The sequence below is a fragment of the Thalassophryne amazonica genome, chromosome 17 (genome assembly GCF_902500255.1).
Source record: "Thalassophryne amazonica chromosome 17, fThaAma1.1, whole genome shotgun sequence".
In the NCBI taxonomy this organism is placed as follows: Eukaryota; Metazoa; Chordata; class Actinopteri; order Batrachoidiformes; family Batrachoididae; genus Thalassophryne; species Thalassophryne amazonica.
The window spans coordinates 8,822,653-8,845,399 of record NC_047119.1 but is presented as its reverse complement, the minus strand read 5'-3'; the positions used below and the strand labels follow the sequence as shown (position 1 = coordinate 8,845,399).

Sequence of the window (22,747 nt, the reverse complement as noted above, 5' to 3'; positions counted from 1 at the left end):
ATGACAGTACACATTAAGAGCGAAGTTTGCAGTACTAGTTTTATTGCAGACCAAGTGAAATATGCTTTATACTTATTATGTAACAATGTATATGACATTGGCTCAACTTTCCATTTACCAGGTTAGTGTTTATCAGCGCTAGCTCTTAGGTTAGCTATGCCCATTATGACAGTACACATTAAGAGCGAAGTTTGCAGTACTAGTTTTATTGCAGACCAAGTGAAATATGCTTTATACTTATTATGTAACAATGTATATGACATTGGCTCAACTTTCCATTTACCAGGTTAGTGTTTATCAGCGCTAGCTCTTAGGTTAGCTATGCCCATTATGACAGTACACATTAAGAGTGAAGTTTGCAGTACTAGTTTTATTGCAGACCAAGTGAAATATGCTTTATACTTATTATGTAACAATGTATATGACATTGGCTCAACTTTCCATTTACCAGGTTAGTGTTTATCAGCGCTAGCTCTTAGGTTAGCTATGCCCATTATGACAGTACACATTAAGAGCGAAGTTTGCAGTACTAGTTTTATTGCAGACCAAGTGAAATATGCTTTATACTTATTATGTAACAATGTATATGACATTGGCTCAACTTTCCATTTACCAGGTTAGTGTTTATCAGCGCTAGCTCTTAGGTTAGCTATGCCCATTATGACAGTACACATTAAGAGCGAGGTTTGCAGTACTAGTTTTATTGCAGACCAAGTGAAATATGCCTTATACTTATTATGTAACAATGTATATGACATTGGCTCAACTTTCCATTTACCAGGTTAGTGTTTATCAGCGCTAGCGCTTAGGTTAGCTATGCCCATTATGACAGTACACATTAAGAGTGAAGTTTGCAGTACTAGTTTTATTGCAGACCAAGTGAAATATGCTTTATACTTATTATGTAACAATGTATATGACATTGGCTCAACTTTCTATTTACCAGGTTAGTGTTTATCAGCGCTAGCTCTTAGGTTAGCTATGCCCATTATGACAGTACACATTAAGAGCGAAGTTTGCAGTACTAGTTTTATTGCAGACCAAGTGAAATATGCTTTATACGTATTATGTAACAATGTATATGACATTGGCTCAATTATTTAAAAAATACACATTAGAACTAGTTTACTGACATTTACAGCTCTTCTGAATTAATTAAAACTACAATACTGTTAAACAAACAAACAAAAGTTTATGAATTGTGTTATCTACTAACGACCTCAAGATGGCACTATACTCCCAATTAAAAAAAAAAGTTGCTGAGTGAATCTGTTGACACCTCCTTTAGGTGTTGATTATCACAGACTGAAAGGCAGAGAGAAGTTGGGTTGCGTTTGTTCAGCAGTAAGCCTCACTGACAGTTTCTCCTCTGCAGACAGCGCTGCTGAGTCCGTCTGTGTTGCAGCTGCGCGTCCTCATGTGTTTCCCTCCGCTACAAGCCGACCAACTAGACCAGCAAGACCAGTTACCTTCTTGGGTAACGGTAGGTCTTGTTCCTGCAAAAACCATTGGCATTGACCATATTAAAACATTACATATAAAAACAGAATGTGACATAAATAAGGTTGTGGTTTTTCGCTCTTTTGTTCTTACCATGGTTACCTTTATCACCCTTGTAATTTTGGCAGGCCAAGCCTTCAAACTGATGAGGACACATACAGATACACTTTCCATCCAGCAGAGCAAGCGTGCCTCCGTTATGACACGGCTTACACTTGCACACGTTATACTCTGCCACATACTCAACTGTGGCCGTCTTTATGTTGGCTATTTTTGAGTTAGTATCTGGAATGTCCAGCGGGATTAATGAATAGATTGGTTCTGGCTGTTGGGGAACAAAAGAATGTGGCCATTATTTCTGCTGTTAAAACAGTTAAACGTCAACTAGAAATACTTGTGCAATTACATTGGGGGTGTTTAATTACTCTTATGACATCTGTGAGCACTAGAACATTGGGGTTTTGTTTTAGTCCTGTAAGTCTTCGTCATCTCCAAAGAGTTGATAATTAGACACCTAGCATGGTCACAGTAGTGGAAGCTAACACCTAATTAGCAAAACTATTTGTTTTTGTTAGTGGATTAACTGTTGGGAAAGTGTCGTGACACGGACCCACAACAGGGGGCGTAAATGAACGGACAATGATAGAGTCAAAAATGAACACTTTTACTGTTGTGAATGAGCACAACCACAATACAACAGATTACAGAATGTAAGACAATAGTCAATCACAAAGGTGACGTGTGGGCAGGCTCGAGGATAGAAGACATCTGTCCTAAGAAGAACCGGAACCACACGATTTCCACCGCCACTGAACCTGGAGAATACTGGAGCCGCCAAGTCCCGAGTCCCCAGGTGGCCACCATCTCCGAGCGTCGGATCTGGTACTGCTGGCGAGGAGCAGAAACAATCAAAGGTGGGTGTGTGCACACCCAGTAATAACAAATGGTGGGAATTCCACCTCCACCTCTCATCCACACGTGCAGCTCCTGTCACAAAGCACTTATCTGGCGGGGTGTGAAGCGAAGCTGTCGCCGGTCACGCCAATCTCCAGACAATGCACTCCACAGGAAAAACAGCTGCAAAAATGAGTTCAGACTAAACACAGTTAGTTACACGGCTGAGAATATTACCTCTACTGGTAGATGATATCTCGGCAACGAGGTGGAGATGATGTCCGGTTTTTATGGAGGAGAATGATGAAGTGTAGATGGGTGACAGCTGTCATGAGATGATGAGTAACAGCTGTCACCCCCGGCTGTGTCCGTGGCGGCAGCGCCCTCTCGAGCCTGAAGCCCGCACTCCAGACAGGGCGCCATCTGGTGGTGGTGGGCCAGCAGTACCTCCTCTTCTGGCGGCCCACACAACAGGACCCCCCCCCCTCAACGGGCGCCTCCTGGCGCCTGACCAGGCTTGTCCGGGTGGCGGTAGAAATCGGCCAGGAGGGCCGGATCCAGGATGAAGCTCCTCTTCACCCAGGAGCATTCTTCGGGTCCATACCCCTCCCAGTCCACCAGATACTGAAACCCCAGGCCCATCCGACGGACGTCCAGGAGCCGGCGCATGGTCCAAGCCGGCTCCCCGTCAATGATGCGGGCAGGAGGCGGCACCGGACCGGGAGCACAGAGGGGTGAGGTGTGGTGTGGTTTGATCCGGGAAACATGGAACACGGGGTGGATCCGCAGTGAAGCTGGGAGTTGGAGCTTCACTGCGGCCGGGCTGAGGACCTTGAGGATCTTGAAGGGGCCAATGTACCTGTCCTTCAATTTCGGGGAGTCCACTTGTAAGGGAATGTCCTTCGTAGACAACCACACCTCCTGCCCGGCCTGGTATGAAGGGGCCGGGGTCCGCCGGCGGTCTGCATGGGCCTTAGCCCTCGTCCGGGCCTTCAACAAGGCAGAACGGGCGGTGCGCCACACCCGACGGCACCTCCGCAGGTGGGCCTGGACCGAGGGCACACCGACCTCTCCCTCCACCACGGGAAACAATGGGGGCTGGTACCCCAGACACACCTCAAATGGGGAGAGGCTGGTGGCAGAAGACACCTGACTGTTATGGGCATACTCGATCCAGGCCAGATGGTTACTCCAGGCCATCGGATGCGCGGATGTCACACAGCGAAGGGTCTGTTCCAGCTCTTGGTTGGCCCGTTCTACCTGTCCGTTCGTCTGTGGGTGGTACCCGGACGAGAGGCTCACGGTGGCCCCCAGTTCTCTGCAGAAACTCCTCCAGACTTGAGAGGAAAACTGGGGACCACGATCTGAGACAATGTCAGTTGGTATCCCATGCAGACGGACGACGTGGTGGACTAGGAGGTCAGCAGCCTCCTGGGCAGTAGGGAGCTTCGGGAGGGCCACGAAGTGGGCCGCCTTGGAGAATCGGTCCACTATTGTGAGGATTGTGGTGTTGCCCTGGGACGGCGGGAGGCTCGTGACGAAATCCAGGCCGATATGGGACCAGGGGCGATGAGGCACTGGCAGTGGCTGGAGAAGCCCTTGGGTCTTCTTGTGCTCGGCTTTGCCCCTGGCACAGGTGGTGCAGGCCTGGATATACTCCCGGACGTCGGCCTCCATGGACGCCCACCAGAAGCGCGGCCGGATAACTGCCATGGTCCTTCGCACCCCCGGATGACAGGAGAGCTTGGAACCGTGACAGAAATCCAGAACTGCAGCTCTAGCCTCTGGTGGGACGTAAAGTCTGTTCCTTGGACCAGTTCCGGGGTCCAGGCTCCGTTCCAGGGCCTCCCGGACGGTCTTCTCAACGTCCCAGATGAGGGTTGCCACGATAGTGGACTCTGGAGTGATGGACTCCGGTGGATCCGACAGCTCAGTTTTGACTTCATCTTCGTGCACCCGGGACAAGGCATCCGATCTCTGGTTCTTGGTCCCGGGGCGGTAAGTGATTTGGAAGTCAAAACGACCGAAGAACAGTGACCAGCGGGCTTGCCTGGTGTTCAGCCACTTGGCAGTCCTGATATACTCCAGGTTCCGATGGTCAGTGAAAACCGTGAATGGCACAGACGCTCTCTCCAACAGGTGTCTCCACTCCTCAAGAGCCTCTTTCACCGCAAGGAGTTCTCGATTGCCGACGTCATAGTTCCGTTTGGCCGGGGTCAACCTGCGGGAAAAATAGGCACACGGGTGAAGAACCTTATCGGTCTCTCTGCTCTGGGAAAGCACGGCTCCTATCCCTGAGTCAGAGGCGTCCACTTCAACCACGAACTGGCGACTAGGGTCGGGCTGCACCAGAACTGGTGCAGTCGAGAACCATCGTTTCAACTCCTTGAACGCGGCTTCACACCGATCCGACCAGGTGAAGGGGACTTTTGGAGAGGTCAGGGCTGTCAGGGGGCTAACTACCTGACTGTAGCCCTTAATGAACCTCCTGTAGAAATTTGCAAAGCCGAGGAACATTTGCAGCTTCCTGCGGCTTGTTGGTTGGGGCCAATCTCTCACCGCCGCAACCTTGGCCGGATCAGGGGCGACGGAGTTGGAGGAGATGATAAACCCCAGGAAGGACAAAGAGGTGCGGTGGAACTCGCACTTCTCGCCCTTCACAAATAGCCGGTTCTCCAACAACCGCTGCAGGACCTGACGTACATGCTGGACATGAGTCTCAGGGTCCGGAGAAAAGATGAGTATAACGTCCAGATATACGAAGACAAATCGGTGCAGGAAGTCCCGCAAGACGTCATTTACCAAAGCTTGGAACGTCGCGGGGGCGTTAGTGAGGCCGAACGGCATGACCAGGTACTCGATGTGGCCTAACGGGGTGTTAAATGCCGTCTTCCACTCGTCTCCCTTCGGGACCCGAACCAGGTGATACACATTCCTAAGATCCCACTTTGTAAATATTTTGGCTCCATGCAGGGGGGTGAACACGGAATCTAACAACGGCAACGGGTATCGGTTGCGAACCGTAATCTCATTCAGCCCCCTGTAATCAATGCATGGACGGAGTCCGCCATCTTTCTTGCCCACAAAAAAGAAACCTGCACCCATCGGGGAGGTGGAATTCCGGATCAGCCCAGCAGCTAATGAGTTCCGGATGTAGGTCTCCATTGATTCGCGCTCAGGTCGTGAGAGGTTGTACAGCCTGCTGGACGGGAACTCCACGCCTGGAATCAAATCAATGGAACAATCGTACGGACGGTGCGGGGGAAGGGAGAGTGCCAGATCCTTGCTGAAGACGTCAGCAAGATTGTGGTACTCAACCGGCACCGCTGTCAGATTGGGAGGGACTTTGACCTCCTCCTTAGCATGTAAACCGGGAGGAACTGAGGATCCTAAACACACCCGATGGCAGGTTTCGCTCCACTGAACCACCACCCCAGACGGCCAATCAATCCGGGGATTGTGCTTCAACACCCACGGGAAGCCCAAAATCACGCGGGAGGTAGAAGGAGTCACAAAAAACTCGATCTCCTCCCAATGATTTCCAGACACCACCAGAGTTACTGGTTGTGTCTTGTGCGTGATTAAAGGGAGAAGGGTGCCATCTAGTGCCCGCACCTGCAATGGCGAAGGGGGCGCCACCAGAGGGAGCCCTACCTCCCTAGCCCATCTGCTGTCTAGCAGATTCCCTTCCGACCCCATGTCCACCAGTGCTGGGGCTTGAAGGGTTAAATCCCCGCTCAGGATTGTAACTGGGAGTCGTGTGGCAATACGTGTGTGTCCCACGTGAATGTTATGACCCCCCCTTAGCCCAGTCTCTAAGGGCGAGTGTTGTCGTTTTGGCCGTTTGGGGCAGTTTTTCTGTATGTGCTCTTTTGAGCTGCAGAGAAAACACTCCCCGTGGACCAGCCTCCTCATTCTGTCATCTGTTCTCATTTTGGCCCTGTGCGTTTCCCTAGCAACGTCAGCAGGGGGAGCTGTTGCCACACGGAGCGCTGCGGCTGTGGAGTGTGGGGAGGGCGGAACCATTTCGGAACCGGAAGGGAGAGGGACGGCGCGTACCCGGCCATGTCCTTCGTCTCACTCCCGACGGCGTTCCTCCAACCGATTGTCTAACCGTATAACGAGATTGATAAGCCCATCTAAATCTTGTGGTTCGTCCTTAGCCACCAGGTGCTCCTTCAGGACCGACGACAGTCCGTTTATGAAGGCAGCGCGGAGCGCAGCGTCATTCCAGCCGGACCTCGCAGCCGTGATGCGGAAGTCGACTGCATAAGCGGCTGCGCTCCGGCGCCCCTGTCTCATTGACAGCAGCACAGTTGAAGCTGTTTCTCCTCTATTAGGGTGATCAAAAACCCTTTTGAACTCCCTCACAAACCCAGCATACATGTGAAGGAGCCATGAATTTTGCTCCCAAAGCGCCGTTGCCCAGGCGCGTGCCTCACCTCGGAGCAAGTTAATGACATAAGCCACCTTACTGGCGTCAGACGCGTACATTACGGGACGCTGTACAAAGACGAGCGAACACTGCATAAGAAAGTCCGTGCACGTCTCCACACAACCCCCGTACGGCTCTGGGGGGCTTATGTATGCTTCAGGGGATGGTGGGTGGGGTCGTTGAACGACCAGTGGAATGTCTGTATTCTGCACTGGGTCGGCAGGAGGAGGAGCTGCAGCAGCGCCCTGAGCGCGCGCTTCCACCTGTGCGGTGAGAGCCTCCATCCTGCGATTAAGGATGACGTTTTGCTCGGTCATCTGATCCAACCGAGCAGTAAAGGCAGTGAGGATTTGCTGCAACTCACCAAACACGCCTCCTGCAGACGCCCGTGCACCCTGCTCTTCCACTGGCTGTTCAACGGCTGGGTGACGCCCCTCGGGATCCATGACGCTGGCCGAGATATCCTGTTGGGAAAGTGTCGTGACACGGACCCACAACAGGGGGCGTAAATGAACGGACAATGATAGAGTCAAAACGCTTTTACTGTTGTGAATGAGCACAACCACAATACAACAGATTACAGAATGTAAGACAATAGTCAATCACAAAGGTGATGTGTGGGCAGGCTCGAGGATAGAAGACATCTGTCCTAAGAAGAACCGGAACCACACGATTTCCTCCGCCACTGAACCTGGAGAATACTGGAGCCGCCAAGTCCCGAGTCCCCAGGTGGCCACCGTCTCCGAGCGTCGGATCTGGTACTGCTGGCGAGGAGCAGAAACAATCAAAGGTGGGTATGTGCACACCCAGTAATAACAAATGGTGGGAATTCCACCTCCACCTCTCATCCACACGTGCAGCTCCTGTCACAAAGCACTTATCTGGTGGGGTGTGAAGCGAAGCTGTCGCCGGTCACACCAATCTCCAGACAATGCACTCCACAGGAAAAACAGCTGCAAAAATGAGTTCAGACTAAACACAGTTAGTTACACGGCTGAGAATATTACCTCTACTGGTAGATGATATCTCGGCAACAAGGTGGAGATGAAGTCCGGTTTTTATGGAGGAGAATGATGAAGTGTAGATGGGTGACAGCTGTCATGAGATGATGAGTAACAGCTGTCACCCCCAGCTGTGTCCGTGGCGGCAGTGCCCTCTCGAGCCTGAAGCCCGCACTCCAGGCAGGGCGCCATCTGGTGGTGGTGGGCCAGCAGTACCTCCTCTTCTGGCGGCCCACACAACATTAACTTTATAAAAAAGTTCCAGTAGTAAAAATCCAGTAAGTGAAACTGACACGTCGCAAAGTCAACACGTATCCTTCGAGGTAATGGAGGAGCAGGAGGTCAAGCCAGGGTCAATTCATTCCATGTGCCTTTGTGTTTCATTTTAATTGAATACTTTCTGTAGTTCCGATAATCTGTATGTTGAATGGAAACTACTGTTTAATTGAATTTAGTATTATTTCATTGTTAATGTACCCATTGATCATCAGCTGATTTTGACTAAATTTTGTTGGGAAACGCCATGTGTACACCAACATACTTAAATTTCACCTCTTTAGGTCTGTTTTTCAGGGTATTAAAAAACCAGCCAAGTCAAAGCTAAATGAATTCATAGAAAAGTTTAGTTAGCGGTTACTGTACTTGCTATCAATAGCTTCAGAAGAATGTTTTAGCAGTTTATCAGTTGCAGATTACAAGAGATAACATTACAGTTAGCGGATTAGCACTGATCAAAGCTAACTGAGGTTAGCCATGCACTACCAACAACAAATTAACAAAATATGCAAATGAATGATCTATTCCTACTTTAGTAGAGCACTTTCAAAGAATGAGGCCATGTTTCAATGTTTGCCACAAGCTTTTTGGACATTGGTCTTAACTTTACAATGAAATGCTAGTCCAGTGCCCGTACGACGTTTGTATACCTATAGAAAATTGGGAACTAAAATTTAAAATTTTATTTAAAAAAGACCATCACCAGATCAATATCGCATAATAATGGCAAATACCACCACCAGACCAATTGAATTCTAAATAAAGTTTGAAATGCCATCACCAGAATACAGCGTGTTCGAATGCCACCAGTTGTAATATAAATAATAAAAATCATAACCGATGAATATACCTATACAGTATTTAGCACAGTACTTTAATTTTCCCTCAAAATATTATATTTTACAAACTATATCTCACCATTTTTGCATGTTTTATCTGTTAAATAGTAAAAACTGAAGGCCTGAAAGACGTTTCTGTAGGAAGTATTTTAGCCATAAGGTCAAGTGAGAGGAGGAAGTGTTGGCTTTTTAAATACTTGAAAGACTCATCGAGTACCACTATAACGGACTGATGCAGAAGATGGCAGCAGTGCAACAATAAGGATGCCGGCTGCCATTAAACACCATAGAAGAAGAAAGGGTGCACTTGATTTTATCCACAGGGTCATGTTTGAGAAGAACGCATTTCGTATCAAAATAAAACCATAAAATATATATTATATTTTTTAAGTTAGCGGTTTTATGTGACGAAAAAAACAGAACATTTTACAAATTTTGTCAGAAATCCTTATACAAACTGAGGTTTTGCAGGACAGAGATGCCACAGAGGGCACCATGTTGGAAGTGCTAATGCTACAATGTCAAAATAAAGATTTAATATCAAAATAGAGGTTTTGAAAATTAACCCCCAAAATTTTCAAAATAAAGGATGCACATCTTCGTGCCATGTGCAAGACATATCTGAAAACTGAGGTTGATCTGACAAACAGTCAGAGAGATATGCGAGCCACGTATACACACACACACACACGCGCGTGCGTTTCTTGGTTTATAGATAGATGTAAATGTGTTAATGCTACCTCACTATTAAGCAGCGCCGGGGCATCAACAATTGATCGAGCCCATTGCTGATAGGTAGCAATGTCCATCACTCCATCCTTATTTAGCTTTGCCCTCATGGTAACAGCACTTTCCAGGGTGCCTCCTCTGACTGATGTCAACACTTTGTCCACCAGGGCTTTTCCTGAGGTGTCGGCTGTGTGGATCATATTATCGGTGTGTGTCATTTTGAGTTTGCAACAAAGCTGTTTCAATATTGACATGAAATGGTGAAAGCTCACTTCCTTCTTTCGTCTTGACATCTTCACAGTGGCTTCCTTTAAGGTGTCCTCCTACGTTCGTCCCTTTAGAGCTGGTAAAATCTGCAGTGATTCCTAATTTGATGCACTCTTGGATTTTGCTCTCTGTCAGGTCTGTAAGCATTGTGAAACACAGAAGATGAGTGCACACATCATCACACAGGAATCTGTATTCATCAGTCAGGAATATCACAACACATTAAATGATGGAGATTATTTTGAAAGTCAAACACTGAATATGGAAGACACTAAATCAGTGGATATATGAATTCAGTGGAAGATCAGTGGACACCCTGATTGCAGCACTTGAAAAAAGCTGAATGAGAAATCTGAGTGTCTGGGTTTGTGATTGTCCTGGATCAAGCGTAAGATCCAGGCTTTCAGTGACGTCCTGGACTCAGCCATCAGAGGTGTATCTGTATGTGGTGAAAGTGTTGAATTTGCAGAGACGTTCACTTATCTCGGCAGTGACATGCATGTCTCTGGATCCTTGTGGTCTTTGAGATCGAGAGACAGCTGGGAGGAGGTTAATGTGTCACGAGGATGTTGGACTGAGGTGTTCGGCGATGCAGGAGAAAACAGCTACATGTCTTCAGGGTCCTGATGCTACTGTATGATTGTGAGATTTGGATGCTAACCAATGACAGTGACCAGTCATAACTAGTTGCCTTTGGTACTTGGACTCTTCAGATGATCCTTGGGTACCGCAGGAGTTGTGGTACTGTGGGAGCCTCAGATGAATAGTATCACTTGCACTGTGAAGGGGCACCAGCTTCAACATTTTGGCCATGTGTTGTGTTTCTCATGATCCAGCATGCAGGTGCCCCTGAGTTGAGGTGCTCCAGTGGCTGGAGAAGGCCAAGTGGACACTCACATTTCACCTGACTGTGACAGATAGATGCTTACTTTCAATAGGTGGGGACGGACCAGTTGACTGCCTGGGTGGTTGCCATGCAGGACCCAAGGCAGCACAGTGGCTTAGTGTTTAGCACTGTTGCCTCACATGGGAGGTCATGGGATTGATTCCCACCTATGGCCTTTCTTTGTGGAGTTTGCATGTTCTAAACCTAACATGCAGGTTAGGTGAATTGGAAACTTTATAATTGTCCGGGTCTCCCTTGCAAAAGAGATCTCGATCTCAATGGGACTAATCTGGTTAAATAAAGGCAAAATTAAGGCATATTCTGCGGTGTGTTGCATGCAGCGATGTGTGACATCAGCGCTTGTTCCCAGATTTGACTTGACAGAATAATTAAAACTAAACAAGAGTGCACATCCATAAAGTGCAGGTGCACATGTACGACATATTGCGCACAGGTGCACACTCGTCTGCGGTAAGATGGCGCCGTTGTATGTGGCCTGCCGTCGGCACTCGCTTCTTTTAGTGTCGTTTTTATTGTTTTTACACTTTGTTGCATGGAATGTGTCACCGCTCCTGGTGTATGATCGCCAGACTCTTATCAGCGTTCGGGCTTCGCTGGAGAATTTCGCTGTTCCTGGCTCAGGCGAGGGAGAGAACCAGGAAAAAGACATGCTGTGGAGGGGAGCAGAGATCGATCACTAATGATTAAATGCAGAGTGGTGCATACAGAGCAAAAAGAGAAAGAAACAGTGCATCATGGGAACCCCCCAGCAGTCTACGTCTATAGCAGCATAACTAAGGGATGGTTCAGGGTCACCTGATCCAGCCCTAACTATAAGCTTTAGCAAAAAGGAAAGTTTTAAGCCTAATCTTAAAAGTAGAGAGGGTGTCTGTCTCCCTGATCTGAATTGGGAGCTGGTTCCACAGGAGAGGAGCCTGAAAGCTGAAGGCTCTGCCTCCCATTCTACTCTTACAAACCCTAGGAACTACAAGTAAGCCTGCAGTCTGAGAGCGAAGCGCTCTATTGGGGTGATATGGTACTACGAGGTCCCTAAGATAAGATGGGACCTGATTATTCAAAACCTTTTAAGTAAGAAGAAGAATTTTAAATTCTATTCTAGAATTAACAGGAAGCCAATGAAGAGAGGCCAATATGGGTGAGATATGCTCTCTCCTTCTAGTCCCCGTCAGTACTCTAGCTGCAGCATTTTGAATTAACTGAAGGCTTTTTAGGGAACTTTTAGGACAACCTGATAATAATGAATTACAATAGTCCAGCCTAGAGGAAATAAATGCATGAATTAGTTTTTCAGCATCACTCTGAGACAAGACCTTTCTGATTTTAGAGATATTGCATAAATGCAAAAAAGCAGTCCTACATATTTGTTTAATATGCGCTTTGAATGACATATCCTGATCAAAAATGACTCCAAGATTTCTCACAGTATTACTAGAGGTCAGGGTAATGCCATCCAGAGTAAGGATCTGGTTAGACACCATGTTTCTAAGATTTGTGGGGCCAAGTACAATAACTTCAGTTTTATCTGCGCTTAAAAGCAGGAAATTAGAGGTCATCCATGTCTTTATGTCTGTAAGACAATCCTGCAGTTTAGCTAATTGGTGTGTGTCCTCTGGCTTCATGGATAGATAAAGCTGGGTATCATCTGCGTAACAATGAAAATTTAAGCAATACCGTCTAATAATACTACCTAAGGGAAGCATGTATAAAGTGAATAAAATTGGTCCTAGCACAGAACCTTGTGGAACTCCATAATTAACTTTAGTCTGTGAAGAAGATTCCCCATTTACATGAACAAATTGTAATCTATTAGACAAATATGATTCAAACCACCGCAGCGCAGTGCCTTTAATACCTATGGCATGCTCTAATCTCTGTAATAAAATTTTATGGTCAACAGTATCAAAAGCAGCACTGAGGTCTAACAGAACAAGCACAGAGATGAGTCCACTGTCTGAGGCCATAAGAAGATCATTTGTAACCTTCACTAATGCTGTTTCTGTACTATGATGAATTCTAAAACCTGACTGAAACTCTTCAAATAGACCATTCCTCTGCAGATGATCAGTTAGCTGTTTTACAACTACCCTTTCAAGAATTTTTGAGAGAAAAGGAAGGTTGGAGATTGGCCTATAATTAGCTAAGATAGCTGGGTCAAGTGATGGCTTTTTAAGTAATGGTTTAATTACTGCCACTTTAAAAGCCTGTGGTACATAGCCAACTAACAAAGATAGATTGATCATATTTAAGATCGAAGCGTTAAATAATGGTAGGGCTTCCTTGAGCAGCCTGGTAGGAATGGGGTCTAATAAACATGTTGATGGTTTGGATGAAGTAACTAATGAAAATAACTCAGACAGAACAATCGGAGAGAAAGAGTCTAACCAAATATCGGCATCACTGAAAGCAGCCAAAGATAACGATACGTCTTTGGGATGGTTATGAGTAATTTTTTCTCTAATAGTTAAAATTTTGTTAGCAAAGAAAGTCATGAAGTCATTACTAGTTAAAGTTAATGGAATACTCAGCTTAATAGAGCTCTGACTCTTTGTCAGCCTGGCTACAGTGCTGAAAAGAAACCTGGGGTTGTTCTTATTTTCTTCAATTAGTGATGAGTAGAAGATGTCCTAGCTTTACGGAGGGCTTTTTTTATAGAGCAACAGACTCTTTTTCCAGGCTAAGAGAAGATCTTCGAAATTAGTGAGACGCCATTTCCTCTCCAACTTACGGGTTATCTGCTTTAAGCTACGAGTTTGTGAGTTATACCACGGAGTCAGGCACTTCTGATTTAAAGCTCTCTTTTTCAGAGGAGCTACAGCATCCAAAGTTGTCTTCAATGAGGATGTAAAACTATTGACGAGATACTCTATCTCACTTACAGAGTTTAGGTAGCTACTCTGCACTGTGTTGGTATATGGCATTAGAGAACATAAAGAAGGAATCATATCCTTAAACCTAGTTACAGCGCTTTCTGAAAGACTTCTAGTGTAATGAAACTTATTCCCCACTGCTGGGTAGTCCATCAGAGTAAATGTAAATGTTATTAAGAAATGATCAGACAGAAGGGAGTTTTCAGGGAATACTGTTAAATCTTCTATTTCCATACCATAAGTCAGAACAAGATCTAAGATATGATTAAAGTGGTGGGTGGACTCATTTACTTTTTGAGCAAAGCCAATAGAGTCTAATAATAGATTAAATGCAGTGTTGAGGCTGTCATTCTCAGCATCTGTGTGGATGTTAAAATCGCCCACTATAATTATCTTATCTGAGCTAAGCACTAAGTCAGACAAAAGGTCTGAAAATTCACAGAGAAACTCACAGTAACGACCAGGTAGACGATAGATAATAACAAATAAAACTGGTTTTTTGGGACTTCCAATTTGGATGGACAAGACTAAGAGACAAGCTTTCAAATGAATTAAAGCTCTGTCTGGGTTTTGATTAATTAATAAGCTGGAATGGAAGATTGCTGCTAATCCTCCGCCCCGGCCCGTGCTACGAGCATTCTGACAGTTAGTGTGACTCGGGGGTGTTGACTCATTTAAACTAACATATTCATCCTGCTGTAACCAGGTTTCTGTAAGGCAGAATAAATCAATATGTTGATCAATTATTATATCATTTACCAACAGGGACTTAGAAGAGAGAGACCTAATGTTTAATAGACCACATTTAACTGTTTTAGTCTGTGGTAAAGTTGAAGGTGCTATATTATTTTTTCTTTTTGAATTTTTATGCTTAAATAGATTTTTGCTGGTTAATGGTAGTCTGGGAGCAGGCACCGTCTCTACGGGGATGGGGTAATGAGGGGATGGCAGGGGGAGAGAAGCTGCAGAGAGGTGTGTAAGACTACAACTCTTACACACTCTTACAAGCCCACCTCATTTTTTGGACACCACTCAGACAGCCAGCAATTCAGGGAGAACATGCGGCTAAACATGTCACTCCCGGTCTGATTGGGGAGGGGCCCAGAGAAAACTACAGAGTCCGACATTGTTTTTGCAAAGTTACACACCGATTTAATGTCATCAACACAAGGTCACTCACAAGTAAGACTTTCATTTTGAATGACTTTTTCTCCAGTCGTGATCTGGACTTTGTCCTGTTAACGGAGACCTGGTTGAAACCAGGTGAAAATAGTGCCTTTTCTGAGCTCCTCCCCCCGGCTGCTCGTTTTTCAGCTCCCCGCAAGCATCAGGTCGAGGCGGTGGTGTGGCCACGGTTTTTAAAGACAGTTTTAAATGCCGATTTTATCTTCTAATGTCTACTCCACTTTTGAACTTCAGTTGTTTGTGATGGAGTTCGACTGTCCTGTGCTCTGTGCTGTTGTTTATCGTCCACCAAAATTTAATAAGGATTTTATTCAGGGGTTTTCTGAGTTTCTGGCAGATTTTATCCCAAAATATGACAAATTTTTGGTCTGTGGTGATTTTAATATTCATATCTGTTGTCCTTCTAATCTGCTGGCTGATGATTTTAAAAGCCTCCTGAACTCTTTTGGTCTAACACAAGTTGTGGATGGACCAACACATAATCTTGGACACACCTTGGACCTGGTTATTTCTTTTGGGCTCTCAGTTTCACTTAAGGACATATCAGACATTGCTATTTCTGATCACTTTCCTGTTATTTTTGAATGTATTGCTCCTCCATCTGCTAGTAAGCCACTTGTTCCTGTCTCTCGCCGCCGTTTGGTCACCTCCTCGACAGCGAGGGACTTTGCTGCTGCCTTCATGGACTCTCAGTTTTATGCCATGAATGGACTGCTTTCTCCATTACTCCCAGATAACATCCTCTCTTCTTTCCACTCTACATGCACAGTAATTTTGGACTCTGTTGCACCGATGCGCTGCAAATCCAGGAAATCAAAATCCGACCCCTGGTTAAATGCCACGACCCGTGCCCTCAGGCAACGCTGCAGACGGGCGGAGAGAAAATGGAAAAAGGACAAACTACAGGTGTCTCTGGGTTTTCTGAGGGACAGTCTAACTGACTATCAGAAGGCTGTGAAGGAGGCAAAAGCACAATATCTGTCTCATATTATTTCGAGCAGTTGTCATCGTCCCAGTGTGTTATTTCAGACTATAAACTCAGTTGTAAATCCACACCTCTGTTTTGATGGACGCTACAACCACAACCTGTGAGGAGTTTCTTCAGTTTTTTATTGATAAGGTTTCATCAGTCAGAGAGAACGCTGATCAGAGCTGTAATGTTGAGTTGTCTGCTCCTCGTGCACATTCTGCTGTGCTCGAACAGCTTGAGCCCATTTCTTTTGCATCTCTCGCTGATGTTGTAAAACACATAAAATCTACAAGTTGTCCTTTTGATGTTGTTCCAGCTAAGGTGCTGAAGGAGGTTTTTAATACTGTTGGGGCGGGTCTCCTAACTTTCATCAATGCTTGTTTTAGATCAGGGTCTGTTCCAGCTGCTTTTAAACATGCTGTGGTTCGACCTCTTCTTAAAAAACCTCACCTGGACTCATCAGTTTTATCCAATTTTAGACCTGTGTCTCATCTGCCATTTCTATCTAAGGTTTTAGAAAAGGTTGTCTTTTTACAGTTACAATCATTTTTAGAAGACAATCTCATCCTTGAAAAATTCCAGTCTGGGTTTAGATCGCGACACAGCACTGAGTCAGCACTTTTAAAAGTTCATAATGATATTACTCTGTCGGTGGATGCAGGGAATCCTGCTGTGCTGGTTCTGTTGGACCTCACAGCAGCCTTTGATACTGTGGATCACACAGTACTTGTTTCCCGGTTGGAACATTTTATTGGCATTCATGGTACTGCACTTAAGTGGTTTAGATCATATTTGGCTGAAAGGAGCTTTTCTGTCATGATTGGGGACCTTTCCTCATCAACTGCTCCTCTGTGCTGTGGAGTGCCGCAGGGATCTGTCCTTGGGCCGATTCTATTTTCTTTGTACATTCTGCCATTGGGGTCAATTATAACCCAGCACAACCTGTCCTTTCATTGTTATGCAGATGATTTGCAAATCTATCTGCCTGTGAGGACTAATGGGAGTGATGCTTTGTCATCATTATTTAATTGTATTCGTGATGTAAAGCAGTGGCTGTCCCAAAACTTCCTTTACCTGAATGATGGTAAAACTGAGATCATGGTGTTTGAGCGCACTGGCATACCAAATGTGGTAACACCAAATTTTGGTGCTTTGGCTAACTATGTAAAACCAGCTGTCAAGAATTTGGGAGTGATATTTGACAGCTGTTTGAGGTTCGATCAACAGATAAATTCTGTTGTCAAAGCTAGTTTTTTCCAACTTCGCCTTTTGGCTAAAATAAAGCACTTTCTCAGTAGACGTGATCTTGAGACGGCCATTCATGCTTTCATCAGCTCCAGACTTGATTATTGTAATGCACTTTATTCGGGCATTAATCAATCGTCTCTTGCACGTCTCCAGTTGGTGCAGAATGCTGCTGCTCGTCTTTTGACAAACACTTTTAGACGTGAGCATATTACGCCCATCCTGTACTCACTCCACTGGCTTCCAGTTCGTTTTAGAATTGATTTTAAAATTTTAATGTTTGTTTTTAAAGCTATTTATGGCCTTGCACCTCCCTACTTGTCTGAAATTTTAACTTTGCGCACCTACAGTAGGACATTAAGGGCATCTGGCCAGCTTTACTTAGATGTTCCAAGGTCAAGATATAAACGCTGGGGTGATCATGCTTTCGCGGTAGCTGGCCCCAGACTGTGGAACAGCTACCTCTTGAGTTACGTACTATTCCTGACCTAGCACTTTTTAAATCTAAGTTAAAGACTTATTTATTTAAACCGCTTTTAACACTTAGTGGGGAGGTGACATGTTCTGTTATTTTTATGTTCTTTTTTTATGTGTTGTTTTTAAAATTTTATTTTATATGTGTTTTATTTTTGTAAATTTGTGTTTTTAATGTTAAGCACTTTGGACACCAGTTGGTGCTGTAAAGCGCTTTATAAATAAATGTTGATTGATTGATTGATAAAGCAACATCACAAATAATTACATTTCCTAGAATCAAAACATTTGATTTGCAACACAAATTCAGGTCGACATACGTTTTGCTTTGATGACGTCCTGGTTGAGAACATAAACCAAATCATATTCGCCTCCGGTCTTCCCTTTTCTGGTGTAGTGAGTTCCATAGTCCTCCAGGAAGGCAAAATAAATACCCTTCTCGTACTGTAAGGGCAAAGATTTGACATGTGCCAGGTATTCGTCTGCCACTTGGAGTAATCGGGATCGCATCATGTAGGTGCTCAACTGCACTTTGCCCTTCACTCGCATAAAGCTCTTGTTCTGGGTTTGCAGCAGCAAAGAATTAACAAATACACAGATTTAGTGACAGTTTTACATGACATGCTATTCATGTGAATGATTTCTTGCTGGTTGATCTTTACCTTAATGGTGGTGTACTCTGACACCTCATTGATCATTGTTTTCTTATCATAAGCCGTCTCCAAACCCACTGACCCAGACGAGTTTGACATGGACTCCTCACTTGGAGAGAATTTAAAGGAAAGTCCAGCATCAATGTTGAGGCTCGTCTCCTTCAGTATTTCTCTCAGAAGGCTGTGTGTGTCCTCATAGATTTCTCTGGAAACTGTTTCCTCTGCTAGAGTCTTAAATCAAGGCATAACGTGTCAACGGTAGACAGCATTTATGGCAGCTTTTATTTATATATCCATATTCATTTATGTAGTCACTGAAACACCAAAATGTTGACTAATTGACTCCTATGGAAATATATTTCTGCCCACCACATTCAGAAGAGTCATTTTAATAAGATCATTTCATTGAGAGAGAAATCATACATCAATGTCCCCTCTTTTGTAGAAGTCAAAATGTCCAAAATGATTCCATCTTCTATGGTAAACAATTATTTAAAACAATTCTACAGTTTAGGATTGGACCCTGTGAGTTACTGATTGTCCTGAAAGACTGAGCTCTATGTATATATGACAATAGATTTTAAAATTCTAACCACTGGGAGGCAGTCATTTTCGCCATTTTTGCCTCTGCGCCCTTCTGACTGACCTAGATGGAGCTGACCTTGGACAAAGATGAAACATTGAGTCCGACTACTGTCTTTGATGTTTCCAAACTATTCCAAACAATATGACAGGAGATGGAGGCAAAGATTCCAAAAAGAGTACCATGAGTCAAAACTACCTCAGAACTAGGATCTACTTGATCTCAGAGAAGATCATCGTCCCATTCCACATTGTGTAAAGTATTGAATCCAACAGAAGCTAAAACAGTATAACAATATAAAACCGTGACTAACCTCATAGTTGAACACACCAACATTCCAGGGAATCCTGTCCCGCATCTTTGTATATGGATTAAAGATGGTAGTACACAATCCATTGAAGAAGTCATTGTTGAAGGGATTCATTCGAGGATCAGCACCCAGGATGTTGATTCTGGTGCATGGAAAGAGAAGCTGCTTTTAGAATATTCATACAGTGTTATGTTTCCTCTTACATAGTGATGAAAATCAGTGATGGAAAGACTGAAATAATCAAGAAGACTTTGAAATTTACACAATATAACAATAATAAAAATTGGGTTTCATAATCAAGTCAAACACATTTCTGTATAGTCACCACCAGGGGGCACCACCAAGGATTTTGGGCCACATGAAAAGAAATCTTACTTGGCCACCCTCCATATTATTTTGTCAGTATTATAGTTCTATCAGGGGCCTCTCATGGGCACCTGGAATCCTTCTCCTTATTCTCCCCTGTTCAGCACCCCTGGTCACCATCAGGGGCAGGCGATCTCACTGTCACGTCACCCACGTGAGCTCTGTTCCACATGACGTATTGTTCCGTGGCGCGACGTGTTGTTCCGTGGCGCGTCGTCTACAAGACATGCGCATGCAGTCAGTTGGAGATGCGCCAGCAGATGTGGGCATGAATGAGATGAGTGAAGTGCTTCTCATTCATGTCATTTCATGACTGTATGTCAGTGACCATGGGTCATTTACAGAGGAACAGACGGATCACATTTGTATTTCTCGCTTGATAAATGCGGTGTTTTATATGGTGTGTGATTTTTAGTTTTTTGTAATACTTCCATGTCCTTCCTGATATGAGGGAGAGTCCTGCAGCTTTCAAAGAACAGCTCCGTTGCTAAACATAAAGTCGCTGACTGATAATCAAAGCTTTTGAAAGGCGTGAGTTCGCATCCAGTGGGTAATGTGTTTTTCTTCTTCTTTTTTTTTATTCCATATAAGCAGCACGTTGTGGTTCCACACGTACCGGCTGGTTTTTATTTTTTATTTATACCACATAAGCGGCGCCATGTGCTGTCCCTGGCACTGTTCCTGCTCGAAAGACACCGGCGCATGCACGAACTCTTGCACCGGGTTTGTGCACACCTGCCCGTCGGCGCAATGTTTTGTGTGCTAATTTCAAACTGTTTTGTGCTGTTTTTGTCCAAATGCCGTCCAAACTTTGCACTATGTGTGAAGGGGCCATAAAGAATGGACAATTTTCTGAAGCAGTTGTCTAATTTAGTCTTTCTAATGTTGCAATTAGAAGCAATTAGTTTAGTGTTTCTAGTGTTTCTAAGCACAGATAATGTTTTTGTGAAGTAACTGTTTCAAATATTCTTTTTGACCATTATGAAAAACAGAATTGGTTTGTGAAACATCTGGTTCATTTATTGCTTTGAGCATATGAAAGACTGAATTACTGCCAGAAACAAATGTTTAACATACTGTTCCACTACATCCACCACATAGCTTTGCCTATGGACACCATGACACTGTCCATATGGCCAAGTGGTTAGTGTGCTTGGTTTCAGTGTGGAAAGTTCCTCGTTCAAACCCCTGCCACATTTCTCCATGTAATACGGAGGTGCATCAGGAAAGGCATCCGATGTAAAACTTGTGCCAGTTCAACATGCAGGTCCACTTTGGATTTGCCTTGCTTACTTGTAAAGTAAGTAAGGCAGCTGAAGGGCCTTACTTACTTTACAATATATATATTTCTTTAACAGTTGTGTATTTTTGTTGATTATTGGAATGTTTTGTTAGATTGTTGGTTCGATTACTCAAAAAAAATGAATGGTGAAAAGGTCGGGCCTATCCTGGAAGGAAACCCAATAAATTAAAGGGTACAGTAGATGCACATAATCCACTCTTCAGCACCTGGTGAAAAGGTTTTCCTTACCTAAAATAAAACATGACATTTTGATGTGTGCCAGCAGAACCTTTTTAAAGAACAATTTTTTGTAAAACAGAGGTGTAGTATATGACTTTAACCCTCAAGCAACCGAGTGGGGTCATTTATGATCCCGGGCATATATTTGTGTGCAACATTTTTCAAAACTTAATCAGAAAAAAGTTTCCTACCATGAATTTGTCAATCTATTTGTCCTGTATTTGTTCATGTACAGCTACGCAAGCATTGAGACTGATTCTTGATGTCCAGAGTGAAGATGAAAATAGCTCATGATTATCACAAAGGATGACTGATGGGTTCATTGAGATTTGTGTTGGCATATCTGCTAATCACCGGTTCTTCTACATTTGATGCTATAATTTTCCGACCATATTAGTCGTTAAAATAGCTTGGTCGCCTGAGGGTTAGTGAGTGCCCTTCTTACTTGAGTGACAGAGCAGCCGTCTTATTGAGAACTTATCGAGTGCTTCAGTCAGCACATGCTCACCCGTATCCCGCCGTCCTGCTTTGCTCATTGTTAACCAGCACTGCGCCACGGCACGGTTGACGCACAGGATCACAGTCTTCATCAGACCCGTCCTCACAGTCATAGTCCGCATTGCACATCAGCCTCTTATTAATGCAAGAACCTGTGCAGAGACGGTGGAGTAACCCAGGTGTCAAGTAAAAATGACAAGTCAAACAAATGAAAAGAAATCACATTTTACCTGATTCGCACTGGAACTGTGTGCTGGAGCACTCAGGGTTTGGCTGTACTTCACACACAGCGTCTGTCGTGCAGAATTCTTTGTCTCCTAGTGATCCCAGGCAGGCCTGGCCACCAAACTGACCGAACACTTCCACACCCCGGGAACGCCTCTGGATAGAAGAGCAGGAACAACATTTTGCTTTGATTTTTGCTCCATATCTGAGTGCCACAGTAATCAAAGTTTTAATATTGTGACACCATACAACAAGAACTCAGTTCTCCACAAGCTGTTGACATAGTAAGTAATTTGGGATTTGAACCCAGAACCCTTTGCACTAAAACCAAGTGCACTAATCACTTGGCCACCATAACAGTCCATTAAGCAATAAAAGGTGAAAAAGGTTGATGTTTTCTCAGTGGTACCTTCATGACTTCATTAGACTCACTCGAATTTTTGTGCAGTTATCACAAGGGCTCCACTCTGACCAGCGGCTCCATAAGCAATTTATAGGTGCTGGATCAGGAATTTGCTCTCCGCTGAAAAAGACAAATCCAGTTAATATCTCCCAGTTGCATCAAAATCCTTAATAAGTACCTGAAAACATAGTTGTCGTGTTTTTTTTTTTAAATTAGCAATATGCTTACGTTCCTTCTCCAAGGAGTGCCAAAGTTAGACACAGTCCCCAGAATCCAAGCTGCAGAACAACGTGAGTCCTCATGATGAACCCGAAAATGTAATCGGTGTTGTCTGTCCTGGTCTTTTAAGATATCGCTCTGTAAATCATTATCCAGCTGTAAGAGAACCACAGAAATCAATAGCTTGGATTTCAGGTGGCAGAACAGATTCAAGACTTCCCAAAATCCCAAACCAGTTTGTTTGGATTACAACTTTTATTCACTGTGAACAAACTAACTAAACCCCTCACGTTCAATTCGATCGTCTGGCGTTACAGGCACATGTAGTAATTGCCATCTCTTCGCACCAGTTATCACCAAATAATAATCTAAAATTGAG

The 22,747-nt window shown here is 44.5% G+C and overlaps 1 protein-coding gene across 1 annotated transcript; it reads right to left on the bottom strand.

Moving 5' to 3' along the window:
- Nucleotides 1–1,191: 1,191 nt before the first annotated feature.
- Nucleotides 1,192–22,515, bottom strand: c9 (complement component 9). Its single transcript, XM_034192854.1, has 11 exons — nt 22,378–22,515; nt 22,179–22,269; nt 21,752–21,902; nt 21,532–21,673; nt 19,139–19,277; nt 18,252–18,473; nt 17,910–18,150; nt 9,947–10,078; nt 9,686–9,861; nt 1,594–1,825; nt 1,192–1,496 (listed from the first exon to the last, which is right to left on the bottom strand). Exons 1-11 carry the CDS (start codon nt 22,449–22,451, stop codon nt 1,339–1,341), a joined length of 1,758 nt encoding a protein of 585 aa, XP_034048745.1. The 5' UTR covers nt 22,452–22,515; the 3' UTR covers nt 1,192–1,338.
- Nucleotides 22,516–22,747: the final 232 nt, after the last annotated feature.

Excerpts from the sequence above, each read along its gene's own strand:
- c9 (XM_034192854.1), bottom strand. The coding sequence starts at position 22,451 with ATGAGGACTCACGTTGTTCTGCAGCTTGGATTCTGGGGACTGTGTCTA. Across the intron at positions 21,903-22,178 it reads ATAACTGCACAAAAATTCGA|AGGCGTTCCCGGGGTGTGGA; the intron begins GTGAGTCTAATG and ends TCTTCTATCCAG. Across the intron at positions 18,474-19,138 it reads TTGGTGTGTTCAACTATGAG|ACTCTAGCAGAGGAAACAGT; the intron begins GTTAGTCACGGT and ends CCTTGATTTAAG.